The sequence below is a fragment of the Podarcis melisellensis genome, assembly GCF_964234715.1.
Source record: "Podarcis melisellensis genome assembly, chromosome: 5".
In the NCBI taxonomy this organism is placed as follows: Eukaryota; Metazoa; Chordata; class Lepidosauria; order Squamata; family Lacertidae; genus Podarcis; species Podarcis melisellensis.
The window spans coordinates 36,708,731-36,728,819 of record NC_138537.1 but is presented as its reverse complement, the minus strand read 5'-3'; the positions used below and the strand labels follow the sequence as shown (position 1 = coordinate 36,728,819).

General features: G+C 43.9%; 1 protein-coding gene across 13 annotated transcripts in view; it reads right to left on the bottom strand.

Annotated features, from left to right (window-relative positions):
* Positions 1–20,089, bottom strand: part of EPHB1 (EPH receptor B1) — a 334,289-nt gene that overhangs the window by 246,128 nt on the left and 68,072 nt on the right. The window contains exon 1 of one of the 13 annotated variants that reach the window (XM_081910348.1): positions 14,188–14,275. The exons of the other annotated variants lie outside the window; for them this stretch is intronic. Coding sequence (XP_081766474.1) covers positions 14,188–14,221 — 34 coding nt within the window. The 5' untranslated portion in view covers positions 14,222–14,275. Of the gene's footprint in view, positions 1–14,187; positions 14,276–20,089 lie in introns of those variants that run through there. 13 annotated transcript variants of the gene reach the window in all.

Below are 20,089 nucleotides of genomic sequence, written 5' to 3'. Positions count from 1 at the left end.
CAAACAGTCAAATAATCACACATTCTAAAAATATTTCATTATAAAAATTAATTAAAATCAAATTGATGGCAACCGATTAAGCAAAATTCTGTGCAGGTTGCCAGAGGAGGGAGTCAGGCTGCGCCCTGACCAAGGGCCTGGTGGAACAACTCTGTCTTGCAGGCCCTGTGGAAAGATGTCAGGGCCCTAGTCTCTTGTGACAGAGCGTTCCACCAGATTGGAGCCGCAGCCGAGAAGGCCCTGGCTCTAGTTGAGGCCAGCCTAACCTCTCTGAGGCCTGGGACCTTGAGGATGTTATTATTTGCAGACCGTAGGTTTCTCTGTGGGGCATACCAGGAGAGGCGGTCCCATAGGGGACCAGCAGGGTTATGATTCTAGACCAAAAGAATTTTAAAAAGCTGCCAACCACTCATGTAGCTGTGGACTGTGTACCGGTAGTTGGCATCATGTCTAGATGGCCCTCACCCTCAATGCTCAAATGCACTTTCAAAATAGCAGGCAACTCTGGTGTCCTAACCTTGCCATCTGCCTGTTTACAAAGAAGGTTTAGTGCCAAACACTGCTTCACTTTAAACAACAACGGCGACACCTCATTACTTTTCAGAATGTTCATTCCCTCTAAATAACATAAAGGGCCTGGAGGAATAGCAAAATTGTCATAGCCCCATCAGAGTCCCATTGCTGAGCAAGCAGGGGCTAGGAGTCTCTGAGGAACACTGGCCTGAGAGCAGAATCCACACCCGAAGTATGATCCAAGGGTCGGGCAGGCAGCAATCCACATAGTAAGACAGTCCAGAGATCAGGAAATCCAGATGATCACAGAATCAAGGGTCCAGGTGGAGAGCAAGAAGCCGCAAAGTAAAGTCACAAACCACAGGCATTGTTTCCAGCATCTGATTGCTGCTGAGAACTATCTTTAAGAAGGCTGAAGCCAGCTAGTTCTCATCAGTGCCTTCTCCTCCTATCCTTGAAGGCTGATCAACTGCAAGTGGAGTCATTCCGCCTTCTCCCCCTTCAAGCTGCTGATTAACAGGCAAAGCTGACTCCTGGCCCACGACAAATATACCCCAATTTCCATTTCAGTCCCCGAGGAAGAGCAGTGAGTCCTTTATACCTTTTATTGGGAAGTCTGGGACTTCTCTCATCAGAAAGGTTTCCTCTGCATTTTTAGACCTGCTGGTGCTGGAAGCAAATGCATGAATGATTGAGATGTCTTCACATAGAGAGGTTGAGCTGATCAGAGAAGTGTAGAGGAACATCACAGGCTAACCTAGTGTCCTCAAGGTATTTTGGATCCCATCAGCTGCAGCCAGCATGGGCAATGGTCAGAAATGACTGGAGTGGTACTACAAAATATCTGGAAAGAATGAGGATGGGGAAAACTGTCATAGGTAAATGTGGGTGGTTTGAAAGTGGTTTCAAATCTTCTCCTCAGCACAGTGGCCTGCCTTGGGCATGAAAACTGTGATATTTATTTATTTAAAGTAGCTGTTCCCAACCTGGTGCCCTTCAGATGTTTTGGACTACAAGTCCCATCATGGTCAGTGATGTAGCAGTATCTGGAGGGCCACAGGTTCCACATCCTTGCATCAGGAGCAATTTCATGTTCTTCTGAATGTTCATAACAAGCATTCTCGATGCATAAGGTCCTTTTAGAGTTTCTGCTTACTTTCCTATACTTCTCACAAGGCTCCACCTGCCAGACTCCTTAAGAATATGAACCTGGGTCTTTGTGCCCAAACAGAACATTATGATCATTGCGCTATATTAGCCTCTTTCTATCTCCGCCTCTTCATCAGCGTCATTCTTTTGGCCCGTGCCAGCAAAGAAAAGACTGTGAGGAGTAGGGTAACGTCAAAACATTTATCTAGACTTCGTGACATTTCACAGTTTGCTTAGCAATTCAGCGTGATTCATTTTCTTGCACCATTTTCTCTAGAAAGGCTTCACACTTTCTTCAAAAACAGGTATTCCCCCAAACACACGCACACAAAATGCCAGTAGTGTAGAGAAAAGGGACAAAGTGGTCCTGCAGAGACAAACTACAGGTGTAAGAACCTGCGCTCATGGCATGACTGCAGCCAGCTGTTGCATCAATCAAAGCAGATAATGTAGATTAGGGATGTTTGAGAATTCCATCAGAAATGGAAATTGGAGTGGAAATTGCCACAATTTGCATGCTCATCAGACTCAGGAATGGAATTCATGCAAGCGAGTATGAGCGGTATTCACTATCATTTTTTTAGTCTGCAAACATTATGTAAATAATTGCATTATATTCTGCATCATTTTTGATGTTTGTCTTCCATTGAAATGTGTTGAAATTGACTGCATAATTAACTCTATTAGTTTCAGCAATAGTGGAAATGAACATTAACCACACAGGTTTTAGCTGAAGCCGAACTACAGAAGAATGGAAACAGCACTGATTGTGACAAACACTGAACACGACGGAAATTGCTCCCTCCTTACATCTCTAGTGTTGATCCTACAATATTCTTATTACAAAACAAATTGATTTCATCCCAAACATGCTAATTTGTATCCAAGGTTGGCTTCCTTAAGCTGTATGTAACAATGGTGTTTACCACAAATACACAGGTACCCAGCTACACCATTAATGAAAGTTGGGTGATATTTCTATTTATTGTCAACTTTGAGCAATGTTGGCTACAATACAGAAATGAGAAAGTAATGTCATTACCTACAACGGGCTACTCTAACAAAAGGTTTTGTATCTCATTTATTTGGTGCAAAATTGTTTAGCTGGCTCTTCTGCACAGAGAAGTTTATTCTTGTCGTACATTAGCACACTCTATGACTTTTAAGAGCTTACGAGCCAACTGCTAGTTATCATTCCCCTTTCGAAAGCTCAAACTGCTGTTGTGAAATATGAGCAAAAATTTACGAGGGAGGCAGCAGAAGGGCTGCTCTTGTAACTCCAACAGATCAAAGCCTGAAACATGTTCGCCCCTAGACTCTGAATCACAACTTTTTATTGCAAAAGTCATCTGTGCATATGCTGTGGTATGTTCCATATAGCTCCTCTTATCAGTCAGGGCCAAACTACACATTATGTGGGAGAACATGATGACTGGATCTCCTGACATTTCTTTCTTCTCCTAAAATCAGTTAATAGTGGGTGCGGTGGGGAAGGCAGCCATGGCAATGGCTCACCTCTCCAAAAGGGAAGGGAGAATGTGATGCTAACATCCAGTACTAAGATGAAGGTCTACTAGGCTTGTGTGTTGAGCACACTGCTTTGTGGAACTGAGTCATGGGCAACTTATACCCGCCAGTAGCAAGGCCTCAATACCTTCCACATGCACTATGTCAAGAAGATTTTGGGCATCGCATGGCAGTTTAAGAGTCTTAAACAAGGATGTGCTCTCCCAAGCCCACTCCTGTCTCATCAACAACTATGCTGGCTTGGTCATGTACACAGACTGCAGAATGGCAGGATCCCCAAGAATGTGCTCTGCAGAGAACTGGCTTCAGGCACCAGGCCCCCAGCAGACCAAATGTAATTTGAAGGATGTCAACATCAACCCTGCCATGTGGGAATCCTTTGCAGATGACCGCATCCATACCAGTGACTAAAGGAGAAATGACCACTGGGAAGAGCGCACAGAGGAGAGCTGCCATGGCGCATCTTGCAATAGCACAACCAGACACCTTCATCTGCTCCAGCTGCAACAAAACATGTCTCTCCCATGTCCATCTCTACAGCCACAGCAGGCACTGTAACTTTCCAATGGTGTGACTTCTCTCCCAAAGGTGCACTCCTCCAATCTCTCCCAAGACAGACGGGTGCCAACAACTGCCTCCAGCTGTGGAGACAGAGCATAGCCACCATGGCTAGCAGTCTTCAATAGCCCTCTACTCCAAGAATTCGTCTAATCTTCGTTTAAAGCCATCTAGATTAGTGGCAATCACTGCCTCCTGCGGCTGTGTCTATAAAGATTATATAACCTGACGCAGAAGCCAGAATATCTGCATAAGAATAGAATGCAAATCACAGGGTAGCATCAATTAGGATTCATGGAGACCCATAATAGTCATAATCTGTTTGTTTATATACTGTGTTCTCAAAGCTGTTCACAGAACAGGCAATTTGAGAACAGTAGCCATAACAAATAAAAACTATACTACAACAATTGCAATTCAGAGAAGACATATGAAAAGTTTAAATGAGCATGAAATGTACCAATAAGTCACTTAACAAATTATTCATTACCAATAATATTAAGATTAAACCTACATTAAGGAAGTCATTCAGCAGTTATATTTAGCGACCTAACAATTAGATAGCTTGCTCAAATCACACTAGCAGCAATAGAGGAAAATATAGGATTAAGGAAACTGAAGTCTCCTTAGCACTAGTCTCTAACTATGCATACTATATTGCTATACCCAAGCCCAGTAAAGATGTCAAACAACAGCCCCTACTTCGTCCTGAGAAAACCCACCCTGCACACACACACTGGGATTCCAAATCTAGCCCCAAAGCAAACTGCATGAAATCCACAAGGAACTTCAGACAGCTCACTCTCTCCCAACAGTAAGAGACCCTGCTCTCATCAGGGTTCCCTCTCCTGGGCCAAGAAAAGGTACCTTATTCTTATGGCAACTGCCCTCCTAGCAGTCCTCAGGGAGCAGAACCCAAGAAGGAGAAAGGTGGAGAAAGTCGCCTGGCAGATGTCGCCATTAAAAGGGCATTGTGCTAAAGGCAGCACAACAGCTTTCACACACCAGAAGGAGTCCCATGGCTGATGGCATTGTGTCAGCCACCACTCCCCTTTTTTATAACTAGACCACAAAGTCGCCACTCAGTTCCTTCTGGAAAGGCTCTTCAGACTGAGGGTGAGGCATGAGGGTGAGGCATGGCAAACCAAGCTGGCAGGCACAAAATCACACACACAACACACACATGTCCTTTCTCTAGAGATGGGGAACCTTTGGTCCATCAGATGTGGTTGGGCTCCATCAGCCCCAGCTAGCATGTCCAAAAATTATGGGAGTTGCCCTCCAGGATATCTGCATGTCCACAGGTTTCCCATCTCAGTTCTACTCATGCTACCATCATGACAGTGGCATAGTATGAACCCTGGTCCAGTCTACAGATCTTGCCTCGATAATCTTCTCTATGCTTCCTTTCTTCTTCCCAGGCACCTTCTTCACACTTCTCTATCTTTAGCTACTTTTGCAGGCCAGCAATTGTCTTTAGGCTTCTTCTTTTTTTAAAAAAAAAAAAAAAGCTGCATCATATACTTATCTGGGTTCTTCCCTTGCTCCTCTCACTCCTTCTCTCTTTTATAGCCACAGTCCCAAAATAAGTGCTAGCAACTAAAAATGAAGATTATCAGGATTTACAGGAGGCCCTATATCTCAAATGCTGCATGTCCCAGCCTGCCGGTAGGCAGCATGTAAAACAATCACTTCCCTGGGTATAGTTCTCAAGCTCTCCTTGTGCAAAGCAGTGCACAGCTGGTTTCCCTCTCAGGACAGGGCAGCAGCATTTGGCGATTTCATCAGCAGTACCATATGACCCTTGAAACTTGTAAATACAATGATCAAAAAGACTCTCAAGCGTTGGTGTTAATAGAGCATGAAGCATTTACTGTAGGTGCAATATTTAAGATCAATATAAGCACAAAGTACGCCGGGTGTTTCAGGGATTTATTGTCAGCAGAAACATTCTAATGCCCTCGTTAAATTTTCATCTCCAGCCAGATAACTTCTTAAGACTCCAGCCAACAAAGCCTATCTGATCAGTTCCCTCTCCGACCTTTACTAACGCAATGACGGCTCCTCCCAAAACCTAGCCCCGGGGAAACATCTGCCTTTTTGATGTTGTCCGAGTGCAGGGCCCCTAACGCTTTCCAGATTTTTTGATACATAGGACCACAATCACTTACTCCACAGAAATCCTGTCTGAATGCTGCCGTGCTTCAAACACTTCCAGCAGGAAAACCTTTTAGTAAGTATCTATCTCACAAATGTTAACAATACATGTTCTACCTGCAAACACGTGTTTCAAAATATGCAGCGGTTACAGATGCACAGCCCGCAGGGAGCTTCCGAAAGGACACAAAGGGTGGTCACTTACGCATCACCAAAAATGAAGATGAAACGAGGATGCAGGTTTGCATATGCTAATTTGTATGTATAGACACAAATACATAAATGATTGCAATTTAAATGTAAGTGCAGTATGACAAACACACACATATCATAGATGTACAGCCATATTAGGTGCTGCATGTCATGGGCAAACATCACATGAAGTGGCCTTTGCCCTTAGGTGGCTTTTGCCCATTGGTTATGGCTAAAGTGGTGCAGATCATTGTTGATGAGTTAACAGCATGGACAAGGAAACTGCAACCGCTAAGAGCTAAAGTACTTTGAATAAGAAGGGAAGGGATTCTGAACAGTTGCCAAAACACATGAACCTTTTCTATTATAGAGATTCTACGCTAAAGATGATAATCTCCTAAATCACTATAGCAATGACAATGGGGGGAAAAGGAGAGAGGAGTTTAAGAATGCAAACATTTAATAATCACTAAGTTAAACCACACTGGGCGCTTCAATGCTTATTTAACACATGAGTCTTGGGAAGGGGCAAAAGCTTTTAACAATGCAATCCTATGCATGTTTACTCAGAAGCTGGTCCACTCAGTTCAGTGGGACTCAGTCCCGAGAAAGAAGAGCATTGCACTGACCTCAGTGGGACTTGCTTTCAAATAAGCATGCAAAGAATTGCCTTGCAGGAATAGGTAATTGATAGATGAATTGGGCTGCAGTCAGTTAGACTGGTGAATTAAAATGACTGTTTCTCAACTAAACATATGCCCTGATTAATATGGAATATGAGTGTGTGTGTGTGTGTGTGTGTGACAACACAGACATTCCTCTTTCTCTCTCATACAGAGATGGGAATGCCAGTTCCAAGATTATGCCCGCCATGATATTATTGTGCATTACCTAAACACAAAAAGAGAGAGTCTCTTGCTTCATAGCAACTTTTAAAATTCAAATGCAGTTTTTGCTAATTTAATTAATTCATCAATCAACTGAAATGCATACAATTAATCAGCTATGGTTTCCTTAGTGAGGTTTCGGCCCAAAACAGGAGTTAAGACTTCCCTCCTTCCTCCTGTCTGCATACCCAGTATGAACAATATGCATGTGTTAAAATAAATAGGAGAAAAAGCTTTGAAATGGAATGAGAAATGGAAATGCTGCAACAAAACAAACAATGGAAGCAAAAGAGCCGTGCGGTTTCATCAAGATGCAAGGAGGCCCCCTTACTCCTGTTATCTGCACAGTTTTCACTTTATCAACCACCGCAAGCTGGCAAGTGTTCCAAACATCTTTCCTTTCTCTGTACCATATGGAGTGAGAGAGGGGGTGCAAATGAGGAAAGAAGCAGGAGAAGTTAAAAAAAAACAAAAAAACTGTCTTGGTAACATGAGGACATCAAAGTACAGTGGTACCTCGGGTTACATACGCTTCAGGTTACATACGCTTCAGGTTACAGACTCCGCTAACCCAGAAATAGTACCTTGGGTTAAGTACTTTGCTTCAGGATGAGAACAGAAATTGTGCGGCAGCAGAAGGCCCCATTAGCTAAAGTGGTGCTTCAGGTTAAGAACAGTTTCAGGTTAAGAACGGACCTCCGGAACAAATTAAGTACTTAACCTTAGCACTTGGTACTGTCTGCTCTGCAAGATGCAGCCGGACTCAGCAGCAACAAAAGGGACACCAGACCCCGTAGAAGCTTCTTCCACACTTCTACTTTTCCAAGATCTCCTTAAACATACTGTATAATCCAAGCATACATATTTAACACACTTTTATTAACTTAGCATATTTTAACCCTGCTCTTCTTCCAAAGAGCTCAAGGTGGCATTCTACTCCACCCCCCTTCCCATTTTATCCTCACAACAACCCTGCTGGGTAGACTGAGCTGCAAGAGTCACCCAACAAATTTCACAGGGATTTAAACTCACCTGTCTCTGGCCCAAGGGCTATTTCATGCAACCTATTTACTGAGCAGTCATCCTGATTTGCTTGTACAAAGCTGTTGCAGTTGAACATTCATTTTGATATGTTGCAGAGTGGCGCTGTGGTCTAAAGCACAGAGCCTAGGGCTTGCCAATCAGAAGGTTGGCGGTTCGAATCCCTGAGACAGGGTGAGCTCCCATTGTTTGGTCCCAGCTCCTGCCCACCTAGCAGTTCGAAAGCACGTCAAAGTGCAAGTAGATAAATAGGTACTGCTCCGGTGGGAAGGTAAATGGTGTTTCCGTGCACTGCTCCGGTTCGCCAGAAGCGGCTTAGTCATGCTGGCCACATGACCCAGAAGCTGCATGCGGACAAACGCCAGTTCCCTTGGGCAGTAAAGCAAGATGAGCTCCACAACCCCAGCGTCATCCGTGACTGGACCTTACGGTCAGGGGTATCTTTACTTTTAGGGTGGCTATATGGCAGACAGCATTCATCCTGATTTGCTTGTCAGGTGGTCACACAACTTTCCATTATTCATTTATTTGGACCATACTTTTCCATGCATTTCTCTGTCACTTTCCAAACTTGCAAGAAGTCTGGGACTTGCTCGTTTTGAAAAAGAGGATATGATACCCCTCAGGTGACAGGACACTTTATTCCACGTTAGATGTGCAAACGTAAAGGTCTGGTAGGCAATTGCATCACTGCCACAAAATACTGGCAGTGTGGAGGAGTCCACACTGGAGACACTCTAACCCCAAGGGGACTGGCAAAGCAGTCTAATCGGCTACTGGTCAGACTGGTTTGCCAGTCTGGTCAGCTATTGTTACAGTAAGAAGGATTAGTGGTGTCTTCAGGGAGAAGGAGCATGGCTTGGCAAGAGTCCAGCAACCTGGCTTCAGATTGTGGCCCAGAGTTTCCATACCCCATTACCAAATCATACTGGCTGTGGGTACCATACCTGCTTTCCTATCCTCCTGATCAGACACCGTTCTGATCTGGTATCACATGCAGAAAATGGCCTGCCAATTCCACCCAGTATGACAATATTGTTGCTCTCATTTGGACTACACAAATGGGACTTGACTGCACCAGATCAAAACACTGTGAGAGAAGTTAAATTCATACCAGTTTCCAGTATCTAAATCTCAAAACTCCCTGGATTCTAGGGAAATGCCTTCTGAATAGCTCAGTTTGGTAGAGCATGAGACTCTTAATCCCAAGGTCATGGGTTCAAGCCCCTGGGGTCCCTTCCAGCTCTACAATTCTATGCAGAATTTCCTTTCTACGTGAAAGTTATTCTTGCCCAATGACCTTAGTATGCAACTCATCACCAAATCTCATGGGAAAGGATCACTTGCATTATTCACTTGCATGTATTGATGGACAACTATATCAGTTTAATATGGTTCGTTTTAAAGAAAAGAGTAGTGTGCAATAAAGGATGCTATTAGCACAGCTTGCCTCTGCCCAGTTTATACCAGTAGTTCCATGTGCATTTCAACCATATGCATGTTTTAACCACCAGGAATCTCAGCATGTTCAGTGGGACTTAACTCCCACATAAGCTTGCAATAGGGGAAGTAATTCAGTGGTGAAACATCTGTTTTCCATGGAGAAGGTGCCAGGTTCAATCCTTGGCATCTCCTGGCTGGGCTGGGAACATCCACTGCCTGAAACCCTAGATAGCTGCTGAGTGCCAGTGTTGATAGTACTGAGCTAGATGGACCAACGGCCTGACTCAGTCTCAGACAGCTTCCAATATGCAGAAGAGTCATGAACAGAAGGAATCAGCAGGTGTCAGCAGCCTGGCAAATTTGGATACCTTCCCAAACATTGCATTGCCACAACTAGAGTCAGAGCACAGGTCACGTGGAGTTGTTCCCAATACAATTCCCCTGGCTATCTCAGCAGATGGGTTTTGCTCATGCTCAAGGTCTGACTGATTCCTGTATTTGGAATTGGAAAGGCCTTTTTCCTCCAAGTCAAAGAGACCAGCTATTGCAGAGATTGTCATCAAGAACTACTGCTCTATGCCTCTTCCTGCTTCCTGTTAAAGGTAAAGGGACCCCTGACCATTAGGTCCAGTCGTACCTGACTCTGGGGTTGCAGCACTCATCTCGCTTTATTGGCCGAGGGAGCCGGCGTACAGCTTCCAGGTCCTGTGGCCAACATGACTAAGCCCCTTCTGCCGAACCAGAGCAGCGCACGGAAATTCCGTTTACCTTCCCGCCGGAGTGGTACCTATTTATCTAATTGCACTTTGACGTGCTTTCGAACTGCTAGGTTGGCAGGAGCAGGGACCGAGCAACAGGAGCTCACCCCGTCACGGGGATTCGAACCGCCGACCTTCTGATCGGCAAGCCCTAGGCTCAGTGGTTTAACCCACAGCGCCACCCGCGCCCCGCTTCCTGTTAGTGACACCCTAAAATCTGGACTGTATTGTTGCAGATTACGACTGCATGGAAGCTGCCAGCATAAGAACATAGGAGCAAAGCGGGGTGGACTACAGCTCAGTTGGTTAGAGCGTGGTGCCGATAATGCCAAGGTTGCAGGTTCAGTCCCTGTATGGGACAGCTACATATTCTTGCATTGCAGGGGACTAGATGATCCTTGGAGTCCCTTCCAATTCTACAATTCTAAGATCTTTTTGTCCCCCTTGCACAATCGCCACCAATGTTATATGATTCTTTGGGTTTTGTGTGTACAGAGGGAGGCTGCTTTGCTCTCTGGCTTTGTTTCTCAGATTGCTTGAACAAATAAAGGAAGAAATGTGGCATTGTGCAGAGAAAGTGAAACTGAGAGTAAGCGAAAAAACAAAGAACGAAAATCTGGCGGGGAGGGAGGGAGAATGTTGGCATACCCTGTGTCTGAAAGGAACAAAGAAGAGAGCAAGAAAAGAGGCTGCAGCGGTTCAAAGTGAAGGAATTCTCCCTGACGCCTGGGTAATGAAACATGAGCTCTGCATGCTCTCTCCCTGACATTCCATGATTGCTGAGCACAAATAAGAACCTGCAGAACAGGGGATTAATTGAGGGGGGTGGAGAGCGAAGAGCAGGGATGAGGCTGTGAACAAAGAAAACTAACAGCATCCAAAGCAGGAGCAACGCAGCAGGAAGATACCTCTGCAGCATCCCAATAGGAAAAGGGATACAAATGTTGAGAAGTACATGGAGAGGAGAGTAAAGGGTTAAAAACAGTATTTTATTGGGGAAATGCCGGCCTATTCTTCCAATATCAAATCCAGTCTGAGTTCAAATTGAGACAGCAGACGAGCGCTTCTCTAATAAAATATTGTGATTGTTACCATCTTTCTAACCTGCAAAGAGTCACATAACACTCTCTCACACACAAATGCATATCCTTTCCCCTATTTCTACACATGCTGGTCTTTCAAACCCACCCTGGCATTAGCACTTGACATCCTTGGGTACCCTGGTGTCTCCACACTGAGTGGATGGGTCAGGTAACTGCCAGCCATTTTAAATTTCCCATAATGCCCCAATGTCATGTTGCTTACGAGCATTGTGGGAACCGAACAGGGCAACTGGGACCTTGCAAAGGGCCCCTTTCAAACCTGAAAACAAACCTGCTTAAAAAGAGGACAGGACTATAACTTAAGCACCATCTGTACTCTAAGGTAAGAAGCAGAAAGAGCATGGGTTATAAACTGTATTGCTCAATGCTACATATTTCTCAAAATCCAATACCAATATTGAATTGGGCAGTATGAAGACTCAGGCACAAACCGCAACTGCACCAATGTTTGCATTTGACTGTGGTGCAGTGACCAAGGCTCTGTTGTGTATCAATATGCAACTAATGTATGGCTAATGCACAACTGAGCCACAGCAGAGTTCTATCTGCATCAATAAACTGTGTATCATCATCTCACATCCAATGTAAAACCAACTAGCAAATTTGTCAGAGGCTGACTAATGCCTGCAAGATTATCTTTTGTAAGAAGATTTAATTTCAACAGGTGAAATTAGATGCCACTAAGAGAATTATCATTTTATCATATGGCAGCAATAGGACAAGGTAAGGGTGTACTATACTAACAGTTTGCCTTCTACAATCAGTTATAAAATGCTACCTTTAAAATGTAGCTTCCAGAAAACTGCACCAGGTACATTTTTATTTTTTATCACCATCCTTCTACATTTATTGTCTTGGTTCGCATGCCACATTAAACCATGCTTTAAACAGACCTTTGTTCAGAAGCCATGGCTTAGCTTTACATCTGATGTCTCGACTATAGATTGTCAACTAAGTCATGAGTCGTTGCTGTCTTAGCATTACAGGCAGACATGGGGATTTCCTTAACTAATGTTTAAGTGTGATTTGTTTAGTCACCCCAGTGAAATTATGCACCAAGCAACAGAGCCATTAGGCAAGAGCAACTAGAAAAAGAAGCTTCTCTCAATGCTCAACTCCTCTTGCTGGCATTTTTCCCCAAAGCTGACATCACTGATAACTGAAAAACACACAAGCACTGCCTCTTCTGCTTATATTTGATGCAGCATCTGCTGCATCTGTCTTATGTGATTGTGAAGTGAAGTTATTGCAAAAATACCTTCTGAGTGTGTTATATTTGTGCTGTTAGGGTCAGGGGTTCAAGCAGGTGGATGTTCATACCACTGTAGGGTTGCACAGATGGAAGCAGCTGGGATTTTACCAGACTAAGTTCTGCAGCTGAAAAAGGGCTGCGTTTTAACACAGGGAAACAGAAAAATTAAGAGGTGCTTGTATGAGTTGTGGAGTAAAGTCACGGACAGGGTGGGGAGGGTGAAGTCCTATTTCAAAACAAAGGCACTTTCTCCAAGTAGGAAATGGTAACAAGGGCTGCAATTTTACTCTTTGACAGCAAGGCAAAGAAATAAAATACGAAACAACTAGCAGAGTTGAGAATTGAGTTAAGATGGGGAGGGGGATTCAATATGAGGTTGTGTTCCTGATATTAATTACATCTAACAGATGAAACAACTTAGGCGTGCCTTAGGAAAAGCAGTCTATCCAATTCCATGGCAGTGGAGGGGTAGGAGATGTGAGTGGCTCCAACATAGTTGATGCTCAGTAATCTCAAAGCATAAATTCATGGTAGCAATTTATGGGAGAAAGAAAAATAAAAAGTGCAGTTGTAGAACACAGGAGTGGAAGAAAAGGGTTCAACGACTTCTCCGGCTGCAAAGACGTAGGGGCATTTATTTCTTGGTGGAACAGAGCGGGTGCTTGATGACGGGTGCCAAAGGTCACCTAGAAGATTTCCACACCCTCACTCGTGCAACCAGCAAATGCAAAAAAAATGGTGGCACAGTGCTGCAATGCCAGAACTTGGGTGCCAACAACTCTTAAGGGATGTTGGGCGGAGAGGCAGCTGAGGGCTAGAACAAAATAGGGTAGAACCATAGTTACTTCAATCAACATCCTTTTGCTTAAGCATGGCTTGTTCAACAAACCATGGTTTAAAAATGGTTTAACATGGCATGCAAACTGAACCACTGAGCCAAACAAAGATCTCTCTCTAAAACTAGAAGACCAGCATGCAACTGATTCCATTTTCTCCACCACACCACTGTTTTATCAGCAAAGAAACTCAGTACTTTATCAACGCCATAAGAATAAGAAGGGAAAAGGGTGATTTATCTAAAACAGATCTTGGTAATTCTATCTAATGTTTTCCTTTTTTAAAAAAAACAACATATGGCATAACCTTCCCGAAATAAAAACTTCAAATAGGAAGGGGGAGCCTTCCCCAAGTTTCATTAGAGATGCAAAGATATTTCTTTCAGTTCTCTAGTTTTATTGAGAAGCAGATGTAAAGCTGCTTCTGGATTTGTTTTTAAACTGCTGGAGAGTGTAGCCACTGTGACACAGCAAGGGGAATTTTTTAGGCAAAGCAAGAGATTAAGGCATCAGGCTCACGTTACCAATTCCAGCACTCACCTCTGATTTATGGTGGGGTCCTATCTTCAACTTACACCAACTGCGTGAAGTAACAATTGCAAATCAATCCACTAGCTTGGCATAAATTCAAGTTATGGTAGCGTAATGATGCTATCATGCGTGGGAGAAGGAAGAGCTTGGATGTGGTAAGGGTAGGGAGGCTCATAGGACTAACTAGTTTAGTTAAAGTGTCTGATCATCTCCGCTGGGCCTTAAGGCCTGTCTCCTTACCAGCATATGGTGATGATAGCAAAATAGGAAACATGTAGAGTCCAGTGCTGTGTACACATTACCATTTACTCCAGATCTAGTTGAGTCCCATTCCTGGTGTTTGAGGGAGAGCACACATGACGTTAACGACAATCCGTATGTATCCTGTAGTTTCTTGAGAAATACTCCTGCTTGATGCATTTTCCCTCAAACCAGCTTCCATCTGATTTGAAAATGCATGTATAAGAGGCTACCATATGTGGTGGCAATGTAAAGTTATTAAGAAGGCCTGGGAGGTAACATATAAAGATTTGAAGAGAATGTTGGAAATGATTTTTGTTTAAAAAAAACCCCCCCAACAACCCAGAAGCTATGATTTTGAAAGGTACAGGACTTAATGGATTTATTGTGCAAAAGACTTTATTCCTGCATCTGAGAGTGGATGCCAGGCCAAGAGCAGCCCATCCCTGCAGAAGGAAGAAGCTACCGCCAAAGAAGATCAGAAAAACAAATTCATGAAACATGCAGGACATATTAGACAATCTGAAACCCAAGAAAGAAAATGACATTGTTTTTTAAAATATATATGGGAAAATGTTTAATGCATGCTTTGCAAGCTTTGTGTATAGGTTTTTACATTAGTTGAACTTCTAAAGGTCACTTGTTACAACATGAATAAGGTTTTAAAATTGGACAGTTAAGAATATAAGATTTTATGGACGTGCATGAGTAAGTATATAATAATGGAACCAGGAGGGGGAGTGGAGGGAAGTCAGTTAAGATGCATGATTTAATTTTTTTATTATGATGTTCTTTTCCTTTTTGTGATTATAAAATTAATAAATTGCGTCTAAAAAAATGATTTGAAAATGCAATGCATGGTTCAGCTGAGGTGTGTACATTGGAGACAGCCATTGCACCTGCACAAATGACAGCTTCCTTGAATAGGGGTGGGTGGAAACAAATCAGGTAATGCACATCAGGGGAAGACACCCCCTCTCTGGTGTGTACAGCACTCTTTAGTGCATGGATAGGCAAACTAAGGCCCGGGGGCCGGATCCGGCCCAATCGCCTTCTAAATCCAGCCCGCGGACGGTCCAGGAATCAGTGTGTTTTTACATGAGTAGAATGTGTCCTTTTATTTAAGATGCATCTCTGGGTTATTTGTGGGGCATAGGAATTCGTTCATTATTATTTTTTCAAAATACAGTCCGCCCCCCCCCCACAAGGTCTGAGGGACAGTGGACCAGCCCAAGGCTGAAAAAGTTTGCTGAGTGCTTTGTCCAATGGAAGGACTTTGCACAACCAAAGAGAATAGCAAATGCAGGAAGGGCACTTGTGTTTTGTTGTTCAGCTACTATTCCAGGACACCAAATGCGAGCATCTACCAGAAAACTTAACTCCAGTCCAGAAGCTGGGGAAGCAAGAACAAAAGTATGCCACACAGACAAGAAATGAAGACGGATTGGGGAGGGAGGGGGATTTCATGCCTCCAAGAAGCACCATTCATCTCCACCACTTCGCTTCTGAGGAAGAAGATAGGTGGCAGCATCTTCAAACAACAGATTATCTCCTCGTTCCCTGCCCCCTTGTAATTTACTCTTTTTACTTAACAGAGACTAATCGTGTCCCTAAGACAGAGAGCACTGACTAAGGCTGGAAACCTAACTCCCCTTACCTGGGAGTAAGCCCATTAAATTTAATAGGTGGCCAACCAGATGTCTACGGGAAACAAGTGAGCAGAACATGACCACAGGAGCATTCTCCCCTCCCATGCTTATCAGCAACTGATATTTGAAAAGGGTAGGACCCTGTTGGACACAACCTTCCAAAGTACCCACACCATCGATTCAAAAGGATAGCCAAGCACTTTACTCCAACTCTTAGTACAGCTAGCCACATAACCACCTCTGACATATTCTTCCTTACAGGCTAAGAGCAAGGAGGCATGCAGTGGAACAAGCAGGAACTTCAGGTGGTGTTGCAGTGTCAAAAGGACAGGTGAACATTGTGCTGACAGTAACATGTTCTCCCACATTCAAATATTGAGTGCACAACCGAGAGAAGAGGTGATAGCTGCATTCAGGCTTGCCATAGAACAGGCATGCCCAACCGTCGGTCCTCCAGATGTTCTGGACTACAATTCCCATCATCCCTGACCACTGGTCCTGTTAGCTAGGGATCATGGGAGTTGTAGGCCAAAACATCTGGAGGGCTGCAGCTTGGGGATGCCTGCCATAGAGAGTCAACACCCTCCACTCCTATTGCTCAACAGCTCCTAATGAGGAGCCAGAAACGAGCACCATCTGCTGCAGCTGATAGCCATTACTCATTACCATCCCCATGTTTCTCTTGCTTCTTCCAAGCCAACTGTGCATCATTTCGACAGGGACAGAGGCAAAGGGCATACCCTACCTTCTGATGCTACACCTACTGCCAGCGAGACCACAGAGCCCAGTGGCAAACCAGATGCACCTATGCAGGACTAGAGGATTCGAGCAATTGCATCACCACAAACACACCTCTGGGCTCTTAAAATTTCATCTACATGGCTGGTCTCCTGTATCTGCCATTATTTAACAAAACATCCCTGCTGCAGCAAACAGAGGCATTTGTGTGCCCTGGGGAGGGATGCAGGATGTAGACCAAGGACCAATAGGAAAGCTTCGCAACAATTTAAGCAGTTCTATTTATTGCAGCCTTTTATTATGTTGATCTTTTGAACATGTAATTACAGCATATGATTCGGGTTATGATTAGGCGCTTCTCTACTATTTAAATACGGTCTGACTTGCAGCAAATTATGTGTGTGTGTGCAACATATGAGCTATGTTCTTGCAACATAATTCACACATTGTCATCAGTGAAATAAAGCACATTCAAGTTAACAGGCTTAAATTAAAGCCTGGTTTAAATTTAAACATTCACCTTTACATTAACCTCACCATGCACACACACACACCTCACAAGTGTCAGACCATCAGCTCCTGTGAATTTCCAGGATTCAAATTATTGCAAGCTTCACCATGGGTGAGGGAGGGGGGAAGGAGGGCAGTTTACTTGGGCCTGGTGACCCTGGATGAGAGGAAAAGAATTAGGCTGTGGATCCATTACCATATAGGGAGAAACTGTGGCAGAACTAGAGATCATGCTCGAGGATGTTTACGCAAACTTGTTTCTATGTTGTGGGGTTTGTTGGAGTCATTCAAAACAATGCTAGGACAGGAAGGCAACATGCTGGAGTTCTTTTCATGTGCTCTCCATGTACATGAAGAAGAGGGAAATGAGGCCATACTGCTGCCCCTGCCCCTATGTGGCCCTGGTCTTGGTATGGGCAGTGGCGTAGCGTGGGGCTGCAGGGGGGCCGGCCGCACCGAGCGCAACATCGGGGGTTAGGGGGCACAAATCCACGGGTTAGGGGGCACAAATCCATGGGTTAGGGGGCGCAAATCCATGGGTTAGGGGGCGCAAATTACTTGCCTTGCCCCGGGTGCTGACAACCCACACTACGCCACTGGGTACGGGGATTGAACCTGCAAGTTTGGCATTACCAGAACCATGCTCTAACCAACTAAGCTATCCAGCACGATATTAGTGTAGATGTCTGCAGAGCAAAAGCACACCATGTAGACATCCTGCTGCCTCCTTCTCCAAACTATGCCTGGATAATATCTGAATAAGGCTAGAATAGTCAGGTGCTGGCCCAAGCTGTCCCAGGAAGGAAGGAGGGAAGGAAGGAAGGAAGGGAGGGAGGGAGGGAGGGAGGGAGGGAGGGAAAATACCACAGATAGGGCTGGAAATGTCTTCTATCTGGAGAACCACTGCCACTCAGTGTAGGCAATGCTCAACTAGATGAACCAATAGTCTGACTCAGTATAAGGCAGCTTCCTTTGTTCCTAAGAGTGTGCTTGTACAGGTAAGTCTAGGGCACTGGGATAAATGTGCTCCCCTATGTGCCATGCTCCCTAAAGAATAACAACCCCTCGAATTCCTTGATTCTTACAGACACTGAGATCCCAGGAACAGGAGGAGCCAGTGCTGCTGAGATTCCCAAGCCCCATAAAGTATGTGAGTTACATCTCTGAGCTTCAGAGTTCTTACAAAAACTGACACTAGATCCCAGGGTCAGTGTATAATATCTATCATGTGTTTGTTTCTTGTCATACTGCTATGTCTATAATCATGAAGCAAGCAGACAGAAGCTTAAACAAAGGAGCTAAAGGACCAAATATTCAAAACAGACAAGGCTTGCTGTAGGGGTGGGCCATACACATTGGTACTGGGTTCATCTTTCAAGGTGAGTAAAAGGGCCAATGTTACAAGTTTGCACCAGGCCTAGAGAAATTATACTTAGGCATAATCCTAAAGCCTGAACAGCAGCTTGAGGGAGACATTGCCACCATATTTTCTTTAGGGGTTGAAATGAGCAGGTGAAAACACTCCAGTATTATCTGTGAGAATGGGGGTGGATTCTTCTAACGGGAAATTAGAAAGCTGAGAGAGTGTTTCCATAAATTCATTTATACGGATGGTGTTTCTCTTTTATGGGTGTCAACAAAGTGATAGAAGGTACCTTTTAGAGCAGTGAGTTCATTATTTATTTGATCCTTTTAAAAAGGAAATATGGCCCAAGGCTCTTGGGACTGTGTTCTGCAGCTTCACTTCCTATAGATTTTACTGTCAATTTGAGTAGTCTTTAGGTATGTATTTATAGGACAGCCGGTTTATTGAGTAAATAATGCATCTGCCAAGAACTGTAAATGCTTGTAGACTAAACAAAGTATATTGACAATGAAGGGGAAGTAAAGGTGTGTTTGAAGTCACAGCAAGAGATACCCTAAGGAAGCTTTTAAAAGGAGCCCTGCTTTGGAACACTGCTATACATTGAACCTTTAGAATGCTGTGGGCCATCCCTGGATACTTAACACACAATTATAATATGCATTCATGACCAGTAAAAGGTGTTCAAACCAGCTAGTCCTTGTGACATCAACCATATGCCTCATCCATAGGCAGCAGCATTATATTCAGCCCACATATAGGGAGAATATCTTTGCTACAAGAAAGCTCTTGGTCCCATACTGTATATATATCCAATAAAGTGGGTATTCATTGCAGCACTGCAGAAAGAGTGAACCTAGGTATGAGAACATGGCCTAGAACCATGGACTAGAATTTATTGTCACTGATTATGAGACTCTCCAAAAATGTAGTCTGTACGGGCTACTACTTCTCTTGAGGTGAGGAAAATAGCAAGTGTGCCCTTGACACAGTTCAGCCCTAGTCATCTCTTATGTTGAAGGAAGAGCTTGTCACAACCATTGCCAGGAAGAAAAGGCCAGCGACTTCTGTGATGCCTTTGCATGGCTTGCGGTTAACATCTGTTGTGGCTAAATCCTATTACTGCCTCACCAACGAGTCTTTTCAATGGCTATAATCCACTATCTTCCCCAGACTCCAAGATCACAGATAGATATTGCATAGAACACAACCACAAAACCACAAAATAATGTGTGTACAAGAGGAAAGCTTTGAGAGAGGAGGAGTGTACAATAACACCTACTAACCTAGGGATGCTTTCAGTATGAGGCAGATTCTCATGGTATGTATGTAACAAAACCAGAAGTTTGCACAGAAGCTCTGTTTGGCTATTAGTTCTGTAAACTTTATATTAGCTAGATTCAAGACAATTAATGAAGCCAGATAGAACAAAGATGTAAGTAGCTTCTGAAATGTTTTGGTGGCCTCAGATTCACATTCAAGAGAAGGGTTAATCAAAATAATGATGCAGATGCCGTAAAGAGCCCGTTCTTAGAGAAATTAGCAAGAGTTGGTACTTCCTAAATCCATTGGGATGACAACGAAATTGTTGACAGCTATCAGTATCAGCCAGATTAAGCAGATTCCTACTATTTGATTGCAA